The sequence below is a fragment of the Juglans microcarpa x Juglans regia genome, chromosome 4S, assembly GCF_004785595.1.
Source record: "Juglans microcarpa x Juglans regia isolate MS1-56 chromosome 4S, Jm3101_v1.0, whole genome shotgun sequence".
Classification (NCBI taxonomy): Eukaryota; Viridiplantae; Streptophyta; class Magnoliopsida; order Fagales; family Juglandaceae; genus Juglans; species Juglans microcarpa x Juglans regia.
The window spans coordinates 25,069,486-25,090,518 of record NC_054601.1 but is presented as its reverse complement, the minus strand read 5'-3'; the positions used below and the strand labels follow the sequence as shown (position 1 = coordinate 25,090,518).

Below are 21,033 nucleotides of genomic sequence, written 5' to 3'. Positions count from 1 at the left end.
TTAGTCAAATGAAAATTATATACTTAATATATATAAATTATTAAATTATATATATATATATATTTAATTCGGTCCGGTCTGGTTCGAAAAACCACCGGACCGTGGACCAGACCAAATTCATTCAGTCCTTTGAATTTCGGACTGAACCGGACCTGAACCACTCTCGGTCCGGTCCAGTCCGGACCGAATTGGCTGGTCCGGTCAGTTTTTCTGGTTTGGACCGGCCGATTCTCACCCCTAATAGCATAGTATAAAATTGGGCTAAAGAAAAGAGTAATGTTGGTTCAAGTCCTAAATAGATAAGTCTAATATAAGATTTTTTTAAAAAAGTGAATCATACTAATAAATGATAAGTTTTTTTTATATTTTTTTATGGTGAGATCTATTTTTTTTTAAAAAGACTTATATAAAATTTGTCTATTTGAACTTTGTAGAAATATTTAAAAAAAGAAAAAAAGGATGATAATACAGAAGAAGTATCAAGGGCAGAAAAGAATTTTCCAATATATTGGGCCCAATGAGAGTTCCGGTCTCACCTTCTTCTTCCTCCACCATATTAGCCTGCAACTCAAAGATAGCTGCCGTAGAAACCCTAGCAATGGCGAAGACCCATGCCGAAGAGCAAGACCGACAGCAGTATGGTGTCCTCCTCTACTACAAGTACACAGAAATCCCCGACCTGAACGATCTCGTTGCCTTCTACGAGTCCAACTGCAACTCCCTCGGTCTCCTCGGCCGTGTCCGCCTCTCACCACAAGGCGTCAATGTCACTGTAGGCCCCTCCTTTCCCTCTTCACTCTCCTGTTTCCCGAGAGAATACAAAGATTCTTTACCAAGTGCGGCATTAACATATGTTCTTCTGTCTCGCTTTGATGAGTTATTGTGATTGGTACGTGAGTAGGTTGGTGGGAAGTTGTCCTTGTTGGAGAAACACATTGCTGCTGTCATGTCAAATATGTTGTTTGAAGGGACTGACTTCAAGCTCGCGACTTGTGATCACCCACTGAATGACAAGGTTGCAAAGGAATGTGGGTTCACTTCTCTTTCTATTCGAGTCGTCAAGGTAATTGTGATTGATTTTTCTTCTTGAGTAGGCTTGAAGACTTTTTATACACACCCTGTACATGACTCCCCTTTCTAATGAATTCTCTTTTTACTTGCAAAATTGAAAGGGCTACATTTGCATACACGATTTTCTTTCATGGTTCCTTTGTGCTTTTTTGAAAACTTTAGCTATGATTAATCTATATTTAGTTTTATCTTATTTTAAATTGAAGATTTAAATTCTTATTTTTCTTCATTATGTCATGGGATACTAGAGAGACTTCTTCATGACGTAAGCTTTCTGTGGCGTTTCGTTTTGCTAAGTAACCGTAAGGAGAGGGGAGAAGGATGGGGTCCGTAAATACACTCCCAAGCCCACCCCAAAAGGATTACTCGATTCCCAGAATAGCTTAGACTGTTATAAACCATCATTCGTCATCTGTTGTTAGCAGTGTGAGATTGAACTTTCTGGTGTGGAGGCTGATATTTTTGCATAATTCCTCACACAATGACCATAAGGAATTCATTTGTTTAGAGGTTGAAATTAAAATTTACCTCCAATTGGTTAGGTCTAATTGCGCTGTACCTCCATGACTATTACAAAGTTATTGTAAAGGTCATTTTACTTCCAATTAATTATAGGAAAATTGAAGACAAGCACGGAGGAAAGATTTTGGGCAGTCAAGGGATCAAACAGATGAAGATGATATGGCATCACGTAACTAATTCACCAAAAAACTACCAATTTAATTCAAATAATTGCAATGTTTAATGTAAATTTCCTTCAACCATTTAATAACATAACTTTACCTCATTTTCAGGATCTGGTTACGCTTAGTTCTCAACCCCTGTTAAAGTCACCTGAAATTTCTAATGCTGGGACACATCTCTCTGCAGTTGATTTTCATTCTGCCCTTCAGAGTGCTGGTAAGTTATTTGGTTTTGGCACACAGAAGCTCTTGAATATGCTTCTCTCTCTCTCTCTCTCTCTCTCTCTCTCTCTTATGGAGGAAATAATTGGAAATTGCAATTGTCATCTTCTGATTGCGCATATGTTTGCCAGGACAACTTTTGGAGAAAGAAAGTCCTGCAGACACCGAAGGACTTGTTTTATTGGATGCAAGGAATTTATATGAGACAAGAATTGGGAAATTCCATGCACCAAACGTGGAAACTTTAGATCCGGGAATTAGGCAGTATAGTGATCTATCCTCATGGATTGATGATAACTCCGAGCAATTGAAAGGGAAATGTGTTCTTATGTAAGTTCACCTCTGGAACTCTTACTCTTCTGGATGTTTCCTGCTATTCACTTTCTATTTATCTTACTGCATAGCTGGAACAACATTATCGTGTAACATATTTTTGGAAATTTTTTTTCCTGGGGTGCATATTGTTTTGATACATATTTGTTGAGACAAATGATTCTATCTGCACTTCAGCTTTTGGTAGAGATTTAGGTTGGGACAACATGATGTATGTGTCTTATCTCTAGCTATTTGTGGAGCCTGCTTATGTTTATGTTGTTTATAACATTTGTCTGTGTGTTTCCCATTGCTGTTTTGTTTATCACTTATCAAAAAATGGTGTTTCCTTGTGTAGAAAGCCTTGTTGCCACTATTTTTTTTTATTATTAAAAGCAAAGAAAAGTGCAATCTAATGCATGGGAAATATACCGGAGAAATGCCAAAAAAAGTATTAAATTAAGAGAAGTAGCAGCTTCAAATCCACAACAGAAGCTTCTTAAGCCTAAAAAATGTGAGCATTCATTTCCCTTCATGAACACCAAACAAGACCCAGCAGTTTTGATACTGTTTCTTGCACCATATGTTAGTACCCTCAGTTTTAATTTACAGAAGCCAATGCTCAAGTGAGTAGCTCATATATTTCTATTGATTTATATTTCTGCAGTTGAGTCTAGGAGATTGTAGCTGTTTGAGAAAGTACTTGTAATAAGTTCAGTGCAGTTCATTTTTTAACTTTTTTATTTGCATTTCAGGGGTTTTACATTTTGTCAATTGCTTACTGATTGATTGGAAAAGCCAATATGTTACTTATATAGTTTTTCTAATGTACCTTGCTCGGAATGGTAATTTAACTATGGACTACCACGACAAGCATTTCTTATATACTGACTTCTTTGTATATGGGCAATACTACTTCCGAGTCATTTCTGTTTTTTCTAATCCTGTGATGCATACTTCATTTTGGCTCCTGGTTCGTTGTTTATGTTTCAGGTACTGCACTGGCGGAATTAGGTGTGAGATGGCATCGGCCTATATTAGGTCTAAAGGTGCTGGGTTTGAGAATGTGTTTCAGGTGAGCTCCTGCAGAGAAAGTTTTCTTCCCCAAAACAATTTTTTCTATTGGTGATGTTGCTAATTTCTGTTGTTTTCTTGGAAATTTTTTCCTCGCCATAGGAGTACATATACTTCAATAGTTGCTGTATCCATATCCAGTATGTATCTGATGGGATAATCTTGGATACAGCAGGATACTTGTTTGCTATCTCCCTCTCTCTCTTGATAAATGCTCTCTCTCATTAATAGCTTCTTAGTTAATTTTATTATTTTGACACATTTGATGCCTTCTAGCCTTTTGATTTTTCTGTTGAAGTAAGGCTAAGCATATTATATATTTATAAAATATTTACTTATATCTCAATACATTAGAGAACCCATATTGTATCATATCTTAAATTTTAGAGAATTGATACTTGTGTATTCCGTATTTGTATTAGTGCTTCCTAGTCATGAACCATAGACTACGATAAGCTTATTTGAAAAGCTCATGAATTTGTGGTCTATTTTTCATTTTCATTATCTTTCCCAAGACAAGGATTGCATTACCATATTTACCCGAGTAACTATTTTGTTTGGTCATCTTATTGTTTTATAGAGATCTGCTAGAACTCATGACATCATACATACCTCTATATTTTGTTTGGGTGTTATCTACATAAAGATAGAATATGTATATATAAAAAACATACTTTCCTTGATAAAATGGCATAAAAACATGGCTCTTATTAATGGTGATAATGATTATATTTGTTGACAATATGGTCATTGTTGCAGTTGTTTGACTTAGCAAAAAATTTATTGCAGTTATTTGGTGGGATACAGCGTTATTTGGAACAATTTCCGGATGGTGGTTTTTTCAAAGGAAAGAATTTTGTTTTTGACCATCGGTATGTTGTTTTAATCTCTCAATGCCTCTACTTATTTATACAGATACTGCTGCTACCTATCATGTCAGGTCTGGAATATGGTACATCCAATTTGAATTTTCAAGTTTTACTATGGGATTCCATTCCCACGGGTTCATATCAGTTACATATTCAAAGCCTCTATTGGAAATACGTTTCTAAAAACTGTCACAATGTTTCCCAAAGAAATTAGTTGAGATAGTCTCTTGTTTCTCATTATCTCAACCTAAAAGAGACATACTAGATGTCCTTGTTCACGAGCTTGGGTTCCAGAGTACTAAGCAAGTGATTTGAATCTTTATAATTATTTTAATTATGATGATATACATGGTTTTACATAGACTTCAAGGGCTATGGTTTTGTGCTGGTTGGCTTAAAGGTTTTATCATCTTATAAATAGTGAATTTTTCATGTTATAAATAAATTAGTAAATAGTGGTTGTGACAGCTATCTATGTATGGACCCTTCACTTTTTATGTAACAATAAAACTGCCTTTGGTTTCCAGGTTCTTTTGAGAGCCCTAGATTTGCTAGATTAAACACCTAAGAAGAGGCTTTCCCTTTGTTTTACCCAAAAAAAAAAAAAAAAGAAAGAAAGAAGAAAAGAACAGAGGTTTTACCAAATAGATACGCTATTAAGATGAGAATCGCTATTGAGATGAGAATCTCATGGTTTGAACATCAAACATTTGAATTTTTTGGGATGTTTATGTACATATATGTGTGTGTAGTAAATGACATGCAGACGGGGTTCACCCTTTATTTGGTTCTTAAGTCTGTCTCTTTGATGTCATTAATATTCTTAACTATAGGATGCTTATAATTTTTGTTTCCATTTTTCTTTTAACTTCGGGATCTTTCCATTTTGATTTTTTTTTCTTCTATGTATCAATTTTTTGTTATTTTTTTCTTCCTTTATGATATTATTGTTGTGTCCTCTTTTGATGATCCTTATCTAGTTTTATTAACATTGAAAAAAAGTAAATGACATGCCCCATGGGTGTGTGCTTAAATATGCCAAGCAAAAAAGGAAAATGTAAATGACTCGTGCTATATTGGAATATAGGCTTTTTTGATACATAACTTTTTTTTTTTATCAATGATACATATGCAACTTACATTGTGAGAACTGCTGAAAATAACATTGACAATGTTGCAAACGTAATTCCTACTCTTTTTACTCGTAAAATGAAAAACTTTGATTCCTAAAATTTTTTGTTTTGTGGCTGGTAGGATATCAGTTGGGAGCTCGGATGCGAGTGTCATTTCCACCTGCCTACTTTGTGGCTCTGCATTTGATGATTATTCTTCACGCTGCCGATGCACCCATTGTAGGATGCTAGTTTTGGTCTGTGGTAGTTGCAGGGTACAGGCAAATAATCCTTCTCATGATTAGAAATTGGCTGAGCTATTTTAGATTTCCCTTTGTCTTGGTTTTAAATGATTGTAAGTGCTTCATACCTTGTATTTTTTTCTTCTGAATTTTGTTATCATGGTCAGCAGAAGGAGAGATCTCTATATGTTTGTGAGCTTTGCCAGAAACATGGGAAGGGTGTTGGATCAGTGCCATCAATCAAAAATGGCGAAACACAAGCAGTATCATCAGAAGAGCTTAAAACTGTTTTCTCAGATACAGAGCTCTCACGTCAAGTGTCTTGGAGCCATGGTAAGGTCTGAAATTTACATCACTCTAAATGCCCTTTCTGTCCCGACTAGCCAGAGCAAATTAATCAATATTCCTGATTCTCTGTTGCTGGCAGTAAACACTTATCATACACACGTAGACCCCAGTACATATTAGCCAAATCTGTAACTTTCAGGAACACTATTTTCTCTTATTTTCCCTTATTTGGATGAATCAGAACAGTCTTTTTAACAATGGTATAATATTTTTTGTGTTTTTCCTTTTTTTCAGTGGTTAAATTAGAAAATTCATTTAGTGATTAGTGGCTTTCTTTAATTCCGAAGAGTTGAAGGTTGAGGGTCCATGTTTTGGCTTCCTTGTGTTCTTCCTAACATCCTGATACATTGTAGATAACCAACCTCGAAGAAAAATAAAAATATTATGCCTGCACGGCTTTCGGCAGAATGCCTCCAGTTTTAAAGGAAGAACTGCATCATTAGCCAAAAAGCTCAAAACCTTTGTTGAGCTCGTATTTGTTGACGCACCTCATGAATTACCATACATCTACCAGCCCTGCTTCACAGAGTCGCATGGAGATTGCCCATCACCTTCATTCGAACGAACCCATCCTCCACCATCTGAGAATTGCAAGAAAAAGTATGGATGGTTAGTGGCACCTGATTTCAATGGAAGGAGTGAAGCAGATTGGAAAATTGCAGATTGTCCATTTGATCCTCTCCAGTACCAGCAACAAACTGATGGCTTTGAGGCATCACTGGCATACTTGAAGACCGTGTTCTCTCAGGAAGGGCCATTTGATGGGATATTGGGATTTTCTCAGGGAGCCGCAATGGCTGCTGCTTTAGTGTCTGCACAAGAAGGGAGGCTAACAGGTGAAATGGATTTTAGATTTGTGATTTTGTGCTCTGGATTTGCTCTTAAATTACCAGAGCTTGAGTGTAAACGGATCAATTGCCCTTCGCTTCACATTTTCGGCAGTGACCATGGGAAGGACAGGCAGATTGCAAACCAGGCTAGCAGGGACCTTGCTTCTTTGTTTGATGATGGTTGTCGTGTGATTATTGAGCATGACTGCGGTCATATCATTCCTACGCGGCCTCCTTATATTGATGAGATCCGAAATTTTCTTCAACGTTTTCTCTAATTGGTACTCTTAAGTGCAAGATTTGGACCTTTTTTTGGCAACTAGTGAACTATACATAAGAACTAGAACTGAGATTAATCTTTAAATATTTTAGTCTTTATATTTAGCCAAAATCTTGTGAGAGTAGATTTCTTGATGGCGAGGTCATGGTGACCTAATTGCCTGAGTGCTATGGATGTGAATATTTTTTGTATAATTATAATTGGTTTCACAAATAAGGGGTGTGTTTAGACCGTTTGTAAGCAGCAAAATTTGTAGGTGAATGTCTTCTTGCTATTAATAGACATTATGATGGGACATCTGGTATAGATCTCATGTTTAGATTCATTTGAAATCCACATGCCTTCCCCCTTTTCTTTGCAAATGTCCACTTCTCTAGCTTTAGCACTCTTCAATGCCAGTCACACCTTGAATGCTACTCCCAAAGAAACTAGCCATGACTATCATTACTGCAATTTCATTCTATATAATTGCAACAAAATGCCTATTGTGCCAAAACCTTCAAAAGGAAACAACTTCATAAGATATAAGAGAAATCCTTAGAGTCGGTCTGGCTGGTTTTTACACAAAAGCAGCCATCATATCTATTCTAAACCAGCAAACATCAAAAAACTGATTTCAATCACAGAAATCCTCGCACCCCCTTCGTCCTTCGCACCGTACAGGGGCGGTTATGACATCGTGCTCACCTGCGACAGCCTCTCCTGTCGTCCGATGAGACCTGCTACCCTCTCTCCTCCTCCACGCCTTTCGATGACTTTGACTATGATCGCCCCCAATACACCTCCTATGTCGAGCCCTCCTCTTGTCGCGATGAGGCCCTTGAGACTGAATACAGTAGCTACGCCTGTCCTAAGCCTCGACCCGCGCCCCCTCCACTTGGTGAGGGAGATTTCGGAGGAGGTAAGTATGGGGCCTAAAGTCGAAGCTCAACCCAAAGTCGAAGCTCAACTCGAGATTGTGGGTTTGCAATGGTTTCACTGTGATTTTGAGCTTATTCTTTGTACTTGATAATCTGAAATTGTGGGTTTGAGATGGTTTCACTGTAATTTTGAATGGATTATGGTTTTATTGTCGGTTGATTTTGGTTTGATCGTGGGTTGATTTTGGTTTGATTGGGTTTTGATGGAGATGATCGACAGAGATGGGGGAGATCGACGATAGAGATGTGTCGGACTAAGATGGTTGAGTTGGCGTCGGCGTCAGACTGAGATGCTTGTGTCGGAGTCAGATTGAAGGCAGAGAGACCAGCGAGGAAGAGAAGGCTAGCACGTACGAGGTGATTGTCTATGGTGGGGTGTATTTCTCGTAGAGTGTTTTATCCTACGTGGCTTGAGATGAATGGAGGGCTGTTTTTGTGGAAAAACCAACCCGACCAGTGTGAAGCGGTTCTCAAGATATAATTGACAGCTCCTATCCACTCCTCTAACAGAACATTGCCATATCTTTCATATGCAGGTGTTTTCATCCAGTCAGTTAATAAATGTTATTTATGCTGGGCTTATTGCAGGAATATATGATTTGGTAAGAGATTTTGCAGCCGAAGACTTGGATGATACTTGAACCGTTCCAGCTAGGCCAAAGAAGCAGTGTTCAACTTGGTTATTTGCTGAGGTGGATATGACCATGGGCTCAACCTCAACTCAGTGTCATGGACCAGGGCAGGAGGCATTTTGGTTGGTTTAGGTTGTTTTGGGTAAAGAAACAATGTTGAAGTTGGGAATCAGGTGTGATGAATATGCGCCTGGGTTTTACTTCCATTCGATGTCATGGACCTGGGGTAGGTGACAGTTAGGTTTGCATCAGGATGCAGTTGGTTGTTATGGGTTGTGAGAGGGACAGTGTGTATTTAAATGCTTCATTCATTAGCTGATTAGGCAAGTGATGGGCTTCCTAATGTTAATATTCACCAAGCTCACTAATGATCTAAAACTGCCTATTAAATCACATGTCCCACCTGTAATAAATGGGATCTAACTTAAAACCCGATTGGATAAAGAATCATTTCATTTCATCTCATCTAATTTCAACTAATAATCTCACTACTATTTACAAACCATTTCAACTCGTCTCATCACACTATTCAAGACCCGTTTAATGAATCTGTCAAACACATAAAAAATATACCTTTCTATGATACAAAAATCAATATCAGACTTGCCAAAGGTTTTTCTTTCCAATATTCTACCTTCCACAACATAAATATGAAATTTTAAATATTTATTTAATTGAAAATATAAGACGTTTTAATTATTTTATGTATCGTTATTAATAAAATCACTTTTATATAAATAAAATAACCAAAATTTCTCATATTTATTTAATTGAAAATGAATAGATCCTTGGATGAGATTGATATAAATTACTCGATGTTTGAACAAATAAAAATAACAACAAAATACATTTATTTATTTAGGTGTGGTGTTTGTTGGTGGATACACTTCTCATATATTCAATTGACACCTCGGTCATGCACGTCGAACTCCCAACCCCCAATACATAGTTCAGCGTTCCCAACTGCATCACACGTGGAATAATATAATTGGCTGCTTCCTCAACACACCTTAATTCCACCATAAATGTTCAACCATAATATCATTACCAATATCAAACAATAATAATGGCCTATATATGTTACCCTTATTATTTAATCTTCATTATGTAATAATTCATTTGAAAAAATATAGGATCTATATAAAAAAAAAAAAAAAAACTAATTTAATTTAATTTAATTTTTTTTTATAATGGATATCTTTTTCAAAGAATTTACTAGAGTTTTGCATATATGATACTCTTGTTGAAAAAGTGAAACTCATAGATCATAATGAATTTTTTAATAAGAAAAATTACACCAAGCTATCCCAAACTTGGTGGATAGATGGGAACCAATCAAATCTGAAATTAAAAATATTTAAAGATAAAAGTGATAAAAAAGAAATCCACAATTTCAATATATAGAAGATGATATATTTGAAAATGCTGTAAAAAATGAAATAGCACGATGGATGTTCTGAATTGAAAGATCTCTTATATTGCTATAAGAAGTACTACAGATACAAAGAAATTATATAAAAATAAATTTATAAATTGACGTTATTAATTTATGTAATCAGTTAAATCTACTTTATAATAAAAATAGATTTACAAACTGATGTATCGTATCAAATCACGTTAATTTATGAATTTGGTTTTGTATAATCATTTTGTGGCTAAATTATTTTTCTATTGATAATATCTTTTTCATGCCAATGATACACGTTCAAATTGGCCGTGAGCGTAATTCTAATTGTTTTGGTTCAAAGAAAAGATATCCGTTAAATAGTTTGTCCATTTTAGATATTCACTATCATCAAGAAGTATTATATCTGTTTTCAGGTAGGCCTTGAAAGGAATTATGCATTGAATTACTCACTGAACTTGGATTTCTTCATTTTAAATAGAATGGAAAGTATCCATAGTACAAAATATGAGAAAATAAGTCTTATTTATAAAAAAAAAAATATTACATAAAAATAAATCTACAAAATAAAATGATCATAATAATCTTACGTTTTATATTAAATGATTCCATCAATTTTAAAGAATAAAAATGTTACAATTTCCTTCAGTTCACCTGGAGTAGATGGTATCCAAGTATACAATATATTTAATCATTTTATTTATCAGCATAATGCGAAATGGATAACATTTCCTGAAAAATTCTGTACAATAAAATTCCTATATTATTATATTATGAGAAATAATATTTACAGTAATAGGATGTGTAAGTCTCACATATTCATTTTAAAAAAGGTGAATAAATTTGAGACTCACATGAAAAAATTATTTTTTAATAATAGATTTTTCTTTTCTTTTTTTTTTTCTCAAGAGAGTGCACGAGACTTACGTATCCTAAAATTATATCTAACGTTAGTCTTATGTTATATCGACAATTAAGATAATCCATAACCAAATTAAGATTTATAAACAAGTTCTCATTTTTTAAAGAAAAATACTCTTAACTACAAAATGATTATACAAAAATAATCTTACAAAGTGATGTGACTTAATATGATTTATCATATATTAAATAGAAAATACTCTAGCCATAAAAGGATTAAGAAAAAAATAATCTCACAAATTAACGTGACTTGATGTGATTCTTCATATTATTAAGTTATTTTTATTGTAAAATAGATTTAACGGATTAGATGAAATCACATCGATTTATTGAATTGTTTTTATAAACCCCAGTGGCATTATTGCGAAATTTTAGAAGAAACAAGGGTGACTTTATAACTTCACAACTATATAAACCCGAGCTCTTCCTCCGAACTTTTCAACATTCATCTTCCTCTCACTTCATCAAACGAAAGGAAGGAGCACCCAAGAAGGAAGCTAGAGCAAAAATGTCTACGGTCACAGATGAGATCAAAGCCAAGGCAGAGTTCTACCAGGGAGACGAGATTTGTCAAGCAAAGTCGAAGGAACTGCTCAAAGAAATGGCGTTGCCAAATGGTTTACTGCCGCTGCATGACATTGAAGAATGTGGGTATCTGAGGGAGACTGGGTTTGTATGGCTGAAGCAGAAAGCGAGCATAACCCACAAATTTGAACAGATTGACAGGCTTGTGACCTATGCCACTGAAGTCACAGCCTATGTTGAGCCCGGAAAGATCAAGAAGCTCACCGGGGTGAAGGCCAAGGAGCTCTTGGTTTGGCTCACACTCACTGAATTCTCAGTGGCTGATCCCCCTACTGGGAAGATCACTTTCAAGAGTACCACAGGGCTCTACAGGTCATTCCCCGTGTCAGCTTTTGAAGTTGAGGAGCATGTCAAGGAATCTGTGAAGGAAAACCTGGAAGTGAATGAAGCTCGTGTGGAAGTGCAAGAGGTCTGATTTTTAGGAGTGCAAATATCTCTTTTGGGTAAAAAAAAGTGTTAACCGATAATAAAATGGAGTTATCAGAATAATTTCACATGGGGAATCATTGTTTGGCCATAGATATTTATAAGTTTGTGAAGCAAATTTCTGCAGAGTGCAGAAGACTATCTTATAATATTGTATAAGCTGTAATCTCAATTGGGAGAAGTAAAAGAACCGTTTTAAGGATTTATTCTGAATGCAATATGGGAAGCAAACATACTGTTTTATTATCTTTTTCTGAGTAAGTCTAATGAAGTTTGGGTTTTTGTCCCTGGAGACATATACCCCAACAGGAGGTTGCTCTGTAAGGATGCCATGGTAAGCATGGAGTTATGGTAACAAGCTGACATAACTGCTTAGAGGGACCAAGAGATCAGTGGGTCCCTAGTTTGAAACCTTGATACGATAGATCCAACACTTTTTGAGGGTTTTCCTATACTTTTTAGGTTGATTGAAAACAAAAAACAACCTATTCTTTTGTCTAGTCATATGTTTGGGTATTCTTTTCTCCCTATTGAACTTGAGTACTTCAAAAAGTACTTATTTTAATTAAAACTTTCAAGTTCAGGTAATATCTAATTAAAACGGGGAGGACATGATAATCAATCAATCTTAATTTATCATTATAATTTTTTTAAATTTTAATACAAAATATAATAAATAATTTAAAATTTTCAAATCTTAAAATAATAATAATATTAAAAAATAATATTCTAACAATATTTTATCATCTCAACTCAACTCAGTTCAACATCTAAATACAGCCTTACTCTTTAAGTCATGCAGATTCTCTTTGAAAAGAAAAATGAGGTTATTATAAAAAATTGATTTAGATTTCATATTTCTTATACTTTCTTCACTATAAGAGTACACGAGCCTGGTATATTTTAGGATTATATAAATCATGTCCTATTTAGCAAATATAATGTCGAAAGAGAAATAATATTTACAGTTTATGGTGTACAAGTCCCGTATACTATTTTTTTAAATCTAAAATCTAAAAAAAAAAAAAAATTTAATAATAAATTTCACATTTTTTTTAAAAAATGAGTGTTAGACTTTGATTCTAAAAATGTATATAGGATTCCTTACTTCGAAAATAGTCTACCAATCATTCTACCTATCTATCAATCATTCTTCATTTTCCTTTTATTTATTTTTCAACAACTCTTAAGATCCTTAATTATTAAAAAAAAATAAAAATACACAATTTTATTAATATTTAGTTCTTTAAGTAAAAAAAAAAAAAAAAAAAACAATTAAAAAATTAAAATAATCAAACAATAACTTTAAGCTGTATCTTTGAGGGACTCCACTAGTCTTTTCCGAAAAGCCAAATAAAAGCCAAATAACGGTTGAGAACCAAAAATTCTCAACTTCAAAGGATAACATACAAAATAATCCTTCAAAAAATAAGCACCTCAGTTGTCATACGATACTGTGGTCATATTTATCTAAATTATTAACAATTACAACATGTTATTCACATGCATTGTCCATTTTCTAGATAACTGCATGGTCTGTGTTTCTTGTAGTTCTGATTGAATGGTATTATTTAATGTTTATTTTCCATCAATGGCACCATTAATAGACATGAGATGGAAGTGTATGCAGAGTAAGGGCTTGGTGAGTGTTTGGATAATAATATCATTGTATTACTAATGTCTATCAGAAAACTGTTTATTAGATGAAATCAATTTTTTAAAGATAGAGGATGGTACTATAATTTTATTAATAAGCTCTCACTTGTGGTAAAAAAAAAAAAAAATAATAGCATGTTAACAATTTTGAATACCTTGGCGATTACAAGTATTTAATGAATTAAAAAACCAAGTATCCTAAAATTCTTAGAACTTAAAAATGTTAGACATAAATCTTATATCTTAGTATGCGAATTCATATACTGATATTCTATATATGATACGTTAGATCTATTTTATAATAAAAAAATTACAATATGATGTACCACAAGAAGTCATCAATTTGTGAGATTGAATTTTGTAAAATATCTCTGTTAAACTAAAATTTCTATAAAATCTTTAAAAGATTCCCAATCCTTTTCGTTGTGCTATATTTTCACTTCTCTAGTAGACAAGATTTTCATTAGAACTACATCTTCACCACATTTCTCGAAGACAAGAATTTCATCACAACAAAACCTGAAGATGGGGGACTTGAGCATGACCTGAAACTGAAGGGGTTAATGGTTCTGAAACAATTTTCGTTATTCGTACAACCTCAAGTTGGCTATAAGAAAAGAAAGAGAAAGGAGTTGTTTAGAATAGGAAATGGTGTCTCTCTTGAGAATTTCAGTTTTGCTACATCTAAAATCAATAGAAAAGGGGAAACATAACAGGAATGGCATGATGAAAGACTTCATATGTTCATTTAATTAACTCTTATCACTTCTTTGTTCTCCACAGGATTAGTTAGGTTTAAAGAAATTCAACTTCGTGAGAGGATGAAACATGCAAGAAAATAATTATGCACTAGCAGGAGCATGTGCATCTGTGGATCCATTGATGTGCATGTTAATGAAAATGCACCCCAGGTATAATCTCAGAATATTTTTACTGGTTGCGCTTTAGAATTTTAGGGGTAGGTTCTCAGCCAACAAACTGAATTAGCATATGCACTAGTTGCAGTTCAATGAGACATGTGACTACTCAATACAAGTACATATTTGTCTCAGTCAGATAGAATTGATTTTTGACCGAGAGTTAATTTTCCTATCTATTCATGGCCCATTTTCCAGAATCATGCCCAATATAGGGCAAACATTACATCGACTAAATTGAAATTTTGGAACAAATTCAAGTTAAACAAAGTACCAATAGATAGGAGTCATGGAGATGAGGAGGCATCTGTGTTCATGATCAATGGTCAAACTACTACCCAATTTTGGCAACATGCAACAAATAACACGAGGCAACTAATATGATTTGGTAGCATATGAAACTCAATGTTTATAACAAGTAAATCGGCTAATTCTAGAACAGCCTGAAGTGAAGGATTATTGAAACAAATGAACTAATGTCACATAGAACAGATATAGATTGAACTAACGATCGCAGGATCAACAATGATCTTCCTCATATATCATAAACTAACCAGAACAGACCAAACTAACAACCATAAAGTTCCAGCAACATAATTTAGCATTAAAATATGTATCCATATGTGATTTTACTAGCAGGTAAAGAGATTGTGAGTCCAATAGTTAATGGACCTTCGTGGGATGATTAAAACTCACTCTCATTCCAAACAATACCAGAGATAACCATACGATTGAAGAAGCGGTCATTGATTGACAACGTCAAAATATAATAAACCTACTAGATGGGATTCTTGGCACAAAACCAGTGAAACTGTATCAAAAATAACATACAACTCAATTCAATTGAGAGTGGGCTAGCTATGCGCCAAACAATCAGAAAGTTCCATCTTTGTTTTAGATTTACTTTCAACTGATGATCCAACATCAATTGCATGCACATTTGCATGCTAAATGTTAAATTTATTGTTCGTCGTTCCCCCCCCCAAAAAAAAAAAAAAAAAAGATATTTTCCCAGTAATTGACAATACTTTCTTAATCAGAACACAAGAATTTCACCAGAAAGCCAAAATATTTGTCTGTGATGCATAAACCGAGGCAATATTTAGGGAGGCAAAGTTTGTGTTTTTGACAATTCAAGCTGCCTATGCTATTTTTTTTCAAGAAAAATGCTATATATAGTACAAAGTTGGGTTGAAACATCCATAACAATCTTGTTGATTTAAGAAAATGCGTTTAGAAGAGGTAATTAATAGGGTTCTTCTACAGAGTACTGACTGACGTCCCATGCATACTAGAAAGTTAAGCAAACGGTAAAAGCACATACACATACAGTCCCAGACCAAACAGAACCGAAGGATTTCGACATTTCTCATCGACCTCTCCCAGACCAAAACCAACTTGAGCTTGCAAAAAATATTGCATAATATAATACGTAAATAAGCCAAAATACCCCTACCACATTCATCAAAGCAAATGTATAAAAGGAGCAGGAGAGCCTAGGGTTTGGCTAGCAAATCCTACCAAGAAACGCGTTTGTTTCTGCCTGCATTTGTGCGAGCAGAGGAGGGGGGAAGGAAAAGAAAAGTGCGAAGAGGACGGAAAGGGAGGGTCTAGGTTAAGGTTTTAACAGAACAAAAAGGAATCCAATAGAGTAATAAACACCACAAAAACAATGGATTTGAATACAAGGAGCTGACCTTGAAGATCCTGCTTATACAGATCTGCACTATGTACTCGCTTTGGGGAGGGGCGGCGTGATGGAGGAGTGTCACAGGGTGGCGCTGGGCAGAGGGAGGCGACGTGGGGTGGCGCTGGGCAGAGAGAGGCGACGCAGGATGGCGCTGGGTTAGGAAGTGGTTTTCGCAGGATGTCAATTCGAAATGGGGCTCAATCCAAATCGCGCGTTTCTGTAGTGGGGGAAAAAAAATATTCCAGCTCAGGTGTGGGGTGTGGGGTTATGAACAGTTGCTGATTTGTAGCATTTCTCTATAACTTGAATGGCTCCAATGAATTTCCAATTAAATTAATCCACTATCTTTAACAAGACATTAGCATCAACTATTGCCAACAATACAAGGCATAGATTTATGTCCACGATGAATTGTAAAATAAACTTACAAAATAACCAAAATAATTTTGTTTACTCCAATGAATTTCGTTTACTTCCTCAACCACAATATTAGAGTGCAAGAAAAAATAATTTATTTGACAATGAATAATGTGGATGTGAATGGGGTAGCTTTGGGGTAAATTTTCTGGAACAAAATCTAAATTTAGAGGTGCAACATTTTTTACTCAATCATGCCTTCCATAAAGGTTCAACCTTATAGACCTGGGTTAAATTTTCAGGTACAAAAAATATACCAACAACTCCTACAAAGATGCATTTCAGAATTTAAAAAAAAATTCAGAATTTAAAAAAAAAAAAAAAACAGTAAATAAAAAATAGAAAGACAAACCACTTTCAGAGGATGGAGATAGACAGAGGACGTCACGACGGCAGTCTGGTTGCGACGGAGAAATGGTCCCAACAGCAGCGAAATGGTTGATGGTGGTGGGAAGAAAAAATTGTAAGGCTGTGGAGAAGAAGTCCTGGGAGTAAGCCAAGTGCGAAAGCAGCGGCTCATACACAGAAGGCAGGATTTGTTTTCTCTAGATCTCCTGTGATGCGGCTCAGGAGCTTATTATGTGGAGGGCTTACATGTCTATATGCTATTGGTGTCCGTTATTCTCAATAGAACAGCAAATCCGCTCCAAAGCGGAACTGTTCCTTAAAGCCTCGTTATAGGCCTTAGCCTTCCAAATTTTCCTTTTCGTCGTAGGAACTATCTTCAAGTCTCACAAGAGTGGTGCTGCATCAATCATCGCCCGTAAGCAATTAATTGCTGCCATGGTGGTTCACCAGCATGCAACTTGGAACTGTAAAACTATCAAGCTTCACAGCAAACTATCAGGCAGCAGTGAAGCAGATGTCTATTGTACAGCCAGAACTGGATAAGCTCTCGAGGAATAAGGTGAATAACCAATAACATTGAAATATATTTGGTTGTGTATAATATATTACTACCAATAGTCCGTGCATGAACAAGAACCTTGCTTAAAGTGGTGAAAGCGATGCCGATCCCTGATCACAATTTCCCGATTAAAAGCTCTAGAAATGAACTTAGCTGCTGCATGACAATCATTACAGATTCGTAAATTCTTCATAATCCTTATTGGTGTTGGTGGACTGATAGCAATAAGCCCAAAGGCAATTGCAAGCTTCTCACTATGCCTAAACAGAGAGGTTTCCTTCTCTTCTTGATCAATATCAAGGGAAATTTCATTTGTGTCCGGTGCATAACCTTCCATTTTTAATTTCTTAGCTATTTCATCCAGCTTATCCTCAATCTCCTTCATCCAAGGATGGGTCTTATCTCCTGCTAGAAATTCATGAACTACTCCTTTTGCTTCAATCATACTACAACCTGGGGTCTTCACCACCCCATGTCGCATCATCATGCCCCTAACTTCAAGAGCACCATCCCAATTACCTTTTGAAGCATATATATTGGACAATAACACATGGAACCCATCATGGTCAGGTTGAAACTCAATGAGCTTTCTTCCTACTCTCTCCCCCATTTTATTGTCACCATGTTTCTTGCAAGCCCCAAGCAAGGCACCCCAGGTAGCAACATCTGGTGCCATGGGCATAGTTTCGATGAGTTGCTCTGCTTCTTTGAGCATACCGGCACGCCCTAGAAGGTCCACCATGCATCCATAGTGCTTAATATTGGGTTCTATCTTGTGCTCTGGAATCATTGAATTGAAGTGTCGATACCCTTCATCTACTAAGCCCATGTGTCGACAAGCACCAAGAACTCCCATTAATGTTATTTCATTAGGCACTACACCACATCTCTTCATCTCAGAAAACATGTCAAGCGACTTATCAACCAACCCATTTATTGCCAAACCAAGAATGAGAGCATTCCAAGTTGAAACCCACCTTTCCTCCATGCCATAAAAAACTTCCAATGCATTTTCCACACACCCACATTTCATGTACATGTCTATAAGGGTTGTACCCAAGATGACGTTAACCTTTAGACCATTCTTCTTTATATAAGCATGAATCCATTTGCCTAGATCAAGGGCAGCCAGGTGAGTGCAAGCTGATATTACACTAACCAAAGTTGTCTCATCGGGGCTAAGTCCATCAAGCTGCATCTCCTGGAAGAGTGCCAATGTCTCTGAGAAACGGTCATGCTGAGCATACCCCGATATCATTGCACTCCAAGACACGACATCCTTGTTGGGCATGGAATCAAATAACTCCTTGGCAATTTCAACTGATCCGCATTTCAAGTAGCCAGATATCATGGAGTTCCAAGATATCTGATCCAAGTGGCAGCCTCCATTGAACAGTTTTCGGGCTGCTATTATGTCCCCACATGTTGAATACATGTGAATAAAAGCATTTTGAAGGTTAACATAAGATTCAATACCAATTTTCACAACCAAGCCGTGGATGATTTTCCCTATCTTGACAAGTGATAAATGAGCACACGCAGAAAGAACACTAACCACCACAACCTCATCGACCATAATTCCATTAGCCTTCATTTTCATAAACAGAACCAAAGCTTCCTCGTACATATCATTTTGCTCATAACAAGAAATCAATGCACTCCATGACACCATATCTTTCTCTGGCATCTCATTAAATAACTGAAGAGCCTCAATCAGGCGACCTGTCCTACCAAACAATACAATCATAGAATTTGAAGCAATTGTGTTCCTTTCCGGCATCATATCATATATACAATTGGCATTATCAACATCCCCTATCTGAACATACCCTGCCAAAATTGAATTCCACGAAACTGAATCCAAAACTGGACTTTCATCAACCAAGTGACGTGCATCACCCATATTTCCACAAACTGCATACATGTTAATCAATGTGTTCTGTACATAAACATCCGAATCAAAACCTGTTTTCAAAACGTGATTATGCAGCTCTTTCCCTTCAAATTCCGATAACCGGATAGTACAGGCTTGCACTAGAATTGGGTACGTGTAATTATCGCAACCCACATTCCTATCCAACATCAACTTGTACAAGCATATAGCCTTTTCAGGAGAGTTTCTTTGCACATATGCTCTCATCATGGTGTTCCAAATGAACCCATTTGAGTTATCGATGTGGTTGAATATTTGGAGGGAGTGATCAATGTGAACGAAGGGTGAGTCGGCCGAGCACTTGAGCACTCTGCTGGCAGCAAAGGTGTCCCTGATGAACCCAGTGAAGATCATTTGGGAGAGGACTTGGTTCAGCTGTTTGGGACTTTGGCATTTGGGCAAGTGGGCCTCTAGGATTGAGAGATTTATGCTTGGTTTGAAGGCGGGTCTGTGATTCAAAGCTTTGATGAAATTCATAGGCCCGCAAAAAAGAGTCCTACTAGGGATCAGCCAATATTTTAACACACTAGCCACACCGGCCAGGGTGTCAGTGACGTGGCTTTAAACAAATATAAGTATTCCGCTTTGCAACTCGGCAAAGAAAGGAAGAAGAAAGAAAGAAATTTCCTCGGAACAAAAACCATCAGCAGCTCGTCTGAAAGCCCTAGCAAAACCATCATCGTGATTCATCTTCTTCCTCTGCATCTCTATTTCTTTGAGATAGCCTCTGCTCTGTTGCTCTTCTCGACGGCGATGGGAAAGGAGCTAGCCTTCCCACTGAGACCTGCTCTTCTCGACGGTGACTGGAAAGAACCTGTTATTCCAACCGACTAATGTTCTTCCACAAACCGTGGACTCCTTCCTCTATTTTGTTGCTCTTCTCGACGGCAACGGGAAAGGATCTGGCCTTCCAGCCAACCTAGAACCTAGCCTTAGCCTTCATCAAAGCGTGGTATATAATGTGCATTCTCAAATCTGCAATTTTTTCATAGTTTCTGCGCATCCAAAATGATATATAACCGTGGTATCTCATGCATTTGGTAGACCCAACTTACGAATTTATCTCTGGAAGCATAAAGGTGAGCAGACCAGATATCGCTCAGAGAATTACAAAAGCGAATGAGAAATTAAAGCTTAACAAATGTGAATTTACAAGCGGTATGATGAGTCTACTTCTGATGAGTCTATGTGCAAAACGCGAATTTGGTAACCGGGTATAGCCCTTTCAGAATTGCCCTTCCCTATGCAAAATAACCAAACTCAGGATTTTCCAAAGAAGATAATCAATACATTACACTTATGGGAACTTACAGAAGCCATTTTGGCGATTTTGGCCAAGCTTGAGGCCACTCTTGAGGTAATTCGACCCTAGCCAGACCAAATGCTTGCTATCAGAGGCGAAGAGCGACACGGTACTTTGAGGAAGACTAGAAGCAGCCAACATCAGGCCAGATCATTTCTTGTCTTTGTCGAGAAAAGCAGCAGAACGCCTAACGCTTGAGTAGAACTAGGTTTGAGGAACCGTCGTGAAGGGAAGAAAATGTATTTCGAGTTTTTGGTCCTTTTGGTCATTTCATCCCC

General features: G+C 36.3%; 3 protein-coding genes across 10 annotated transcripts; 2 read left to right on the top strand and 1 right to left on the bottom strand.

Moving 5' to 3' along the window:
• Positions 1-509: 509 nt before the first annotated feature.
• LOC121261931 (rhodanese-like domain-containing protein 6) lies at positions 510-9,022 on the top strand. Of its 6 annotated transcripts, none has more exons than XM_041164354.1 (10): positions 510-772; positions 902-1,063; positions 1,866-1,971; positions 2,108-2,306; positions 3,282-3,363; positions 4,122-4,234; positions 5,486-5,618; positions 5,753-5,918; positions 6,287-6,769; positions 8,552-9,022. In XM_041164354.1, the coding sequence occupies exons 1-10, from the start codon at positions 518-520 to the stop codon at positions 8,602-8,604; spliced, it is 1,752 nt and encodes a 583-aa protein (XP_041020288.1). In that variant the 5' UTR covers positions 510-517; the 3' UTR covers positions 8,605-9,022. The 6 variants fall into 6 exon arrangements, with proteins under 6 accessions (XP_041020288.1, XP_041020284.1, XP_041020289.1 ...); XM_041164355.1 differs by having other exon boundaries at positions 511-772; positions 4,152-4,234; positions 5,756-5,918; XM_041164350.1 differs by lacking the exon at positions 8,552-9,022 and having other exon boundaries at positions 6,287-7,368.
• Positions 9,023-11,356: 2,334 nt separating this feature from the next.
• LOC121261930 lies at positions 11,357-12,138 on the top strand. The gene has a single exon (XM_041164348.1). It carries the CDS (start codon positions 11,430-11,432, stop codon positions 11,919-11,921), a length of 492 nt encoding a protein of 163 aa, XP_041020282.1. The 5' UTR covers positions 11,357-11,429; the 3' UTR covers positions 11,922-12,138.
• A 5,085-nt stretch (positions 12,139-17,223) lies between these two features.
• LOC121261927 (pentatricopeptide repeat-containing protein At3g62890-like) lies at positions 17,224-20,991 on the bottom strand. Of its 3 annotated transcripts, none has more exons than XM_041164343.1 (3): positions 20,764-20,991; positions 20,606-20,693; positions 17,224-20,517 (listed from the first exon to the last, which is right to left on the bottom strand). In XM_041164343.1, the coding sequence occupies exon 3, from the start codon at positions 19,927-19,929 to the stop codon at positions 17,569-17,571; it is 2,361 nt and encodes a 786-aa protein (XP_041020277.1). In that variant the 5' UTR covers positions 19,930-20,517; positions 20,606-20,693; positions 20,764-20,991; the 3' UTR covers positions 17,224-17,568. The 3 variants fall into 3 exon arrangements, with proteins under 3 accessions (XP_041020277.1, XP_041020279.1, XP_041020280.1); XM_041164345.1 differs by having other exon boundaries at positions 20,626-20,693; XM_041164346.1 differs by having other exon boundaries at positions 20,626-20,688.
• Between the last annotated feature and the right edge of the window lie 42 nt (positions 20,992-21,033).

What these genes read in the sequence shown, in the direction of transcription:
- LOC121261931 (XM_041164350.1), top strand. Translation starts at nt 518, where the DNA reads ATGAGAGTTCCGGTCTCACCTTCTTCTTCCTCCACCATATTAGCCTGC. An exon ending in CACAAGGCGTCAATGTCACT is followed by an intron (nt 773 to 901) that starts GTAGGCCCCTCC and finishes GTACGTGAGTAG; the next exon opens with GTTGGTGGGAAGTTGTCCTT. An exon ending in TCAAGTGTCTTGGAGCCATG is followed by an intron (nt 5,919 to 6,286) that starts GTAAGGTCTGAA and finishes GATACATTGTAG; the next exon opens with ATAACCAACCTCGAAGAAAA.
- LOC121261930 (XM_041164348.1), top strand. Translation starts at nt 11,430, where the DNA reads ATGTCTACGGTCACAGATGAGATCAAAGCCAAGGCAGAGTTCTACCAG.
- LOC121261927 (XM_041164343.1), bottom strand. Translation starts at nt 19,929, where the DNA reads ATGAATTTCATCAAAGCTTTGAATCACAGACCCGCCTTCAAACCAAGC.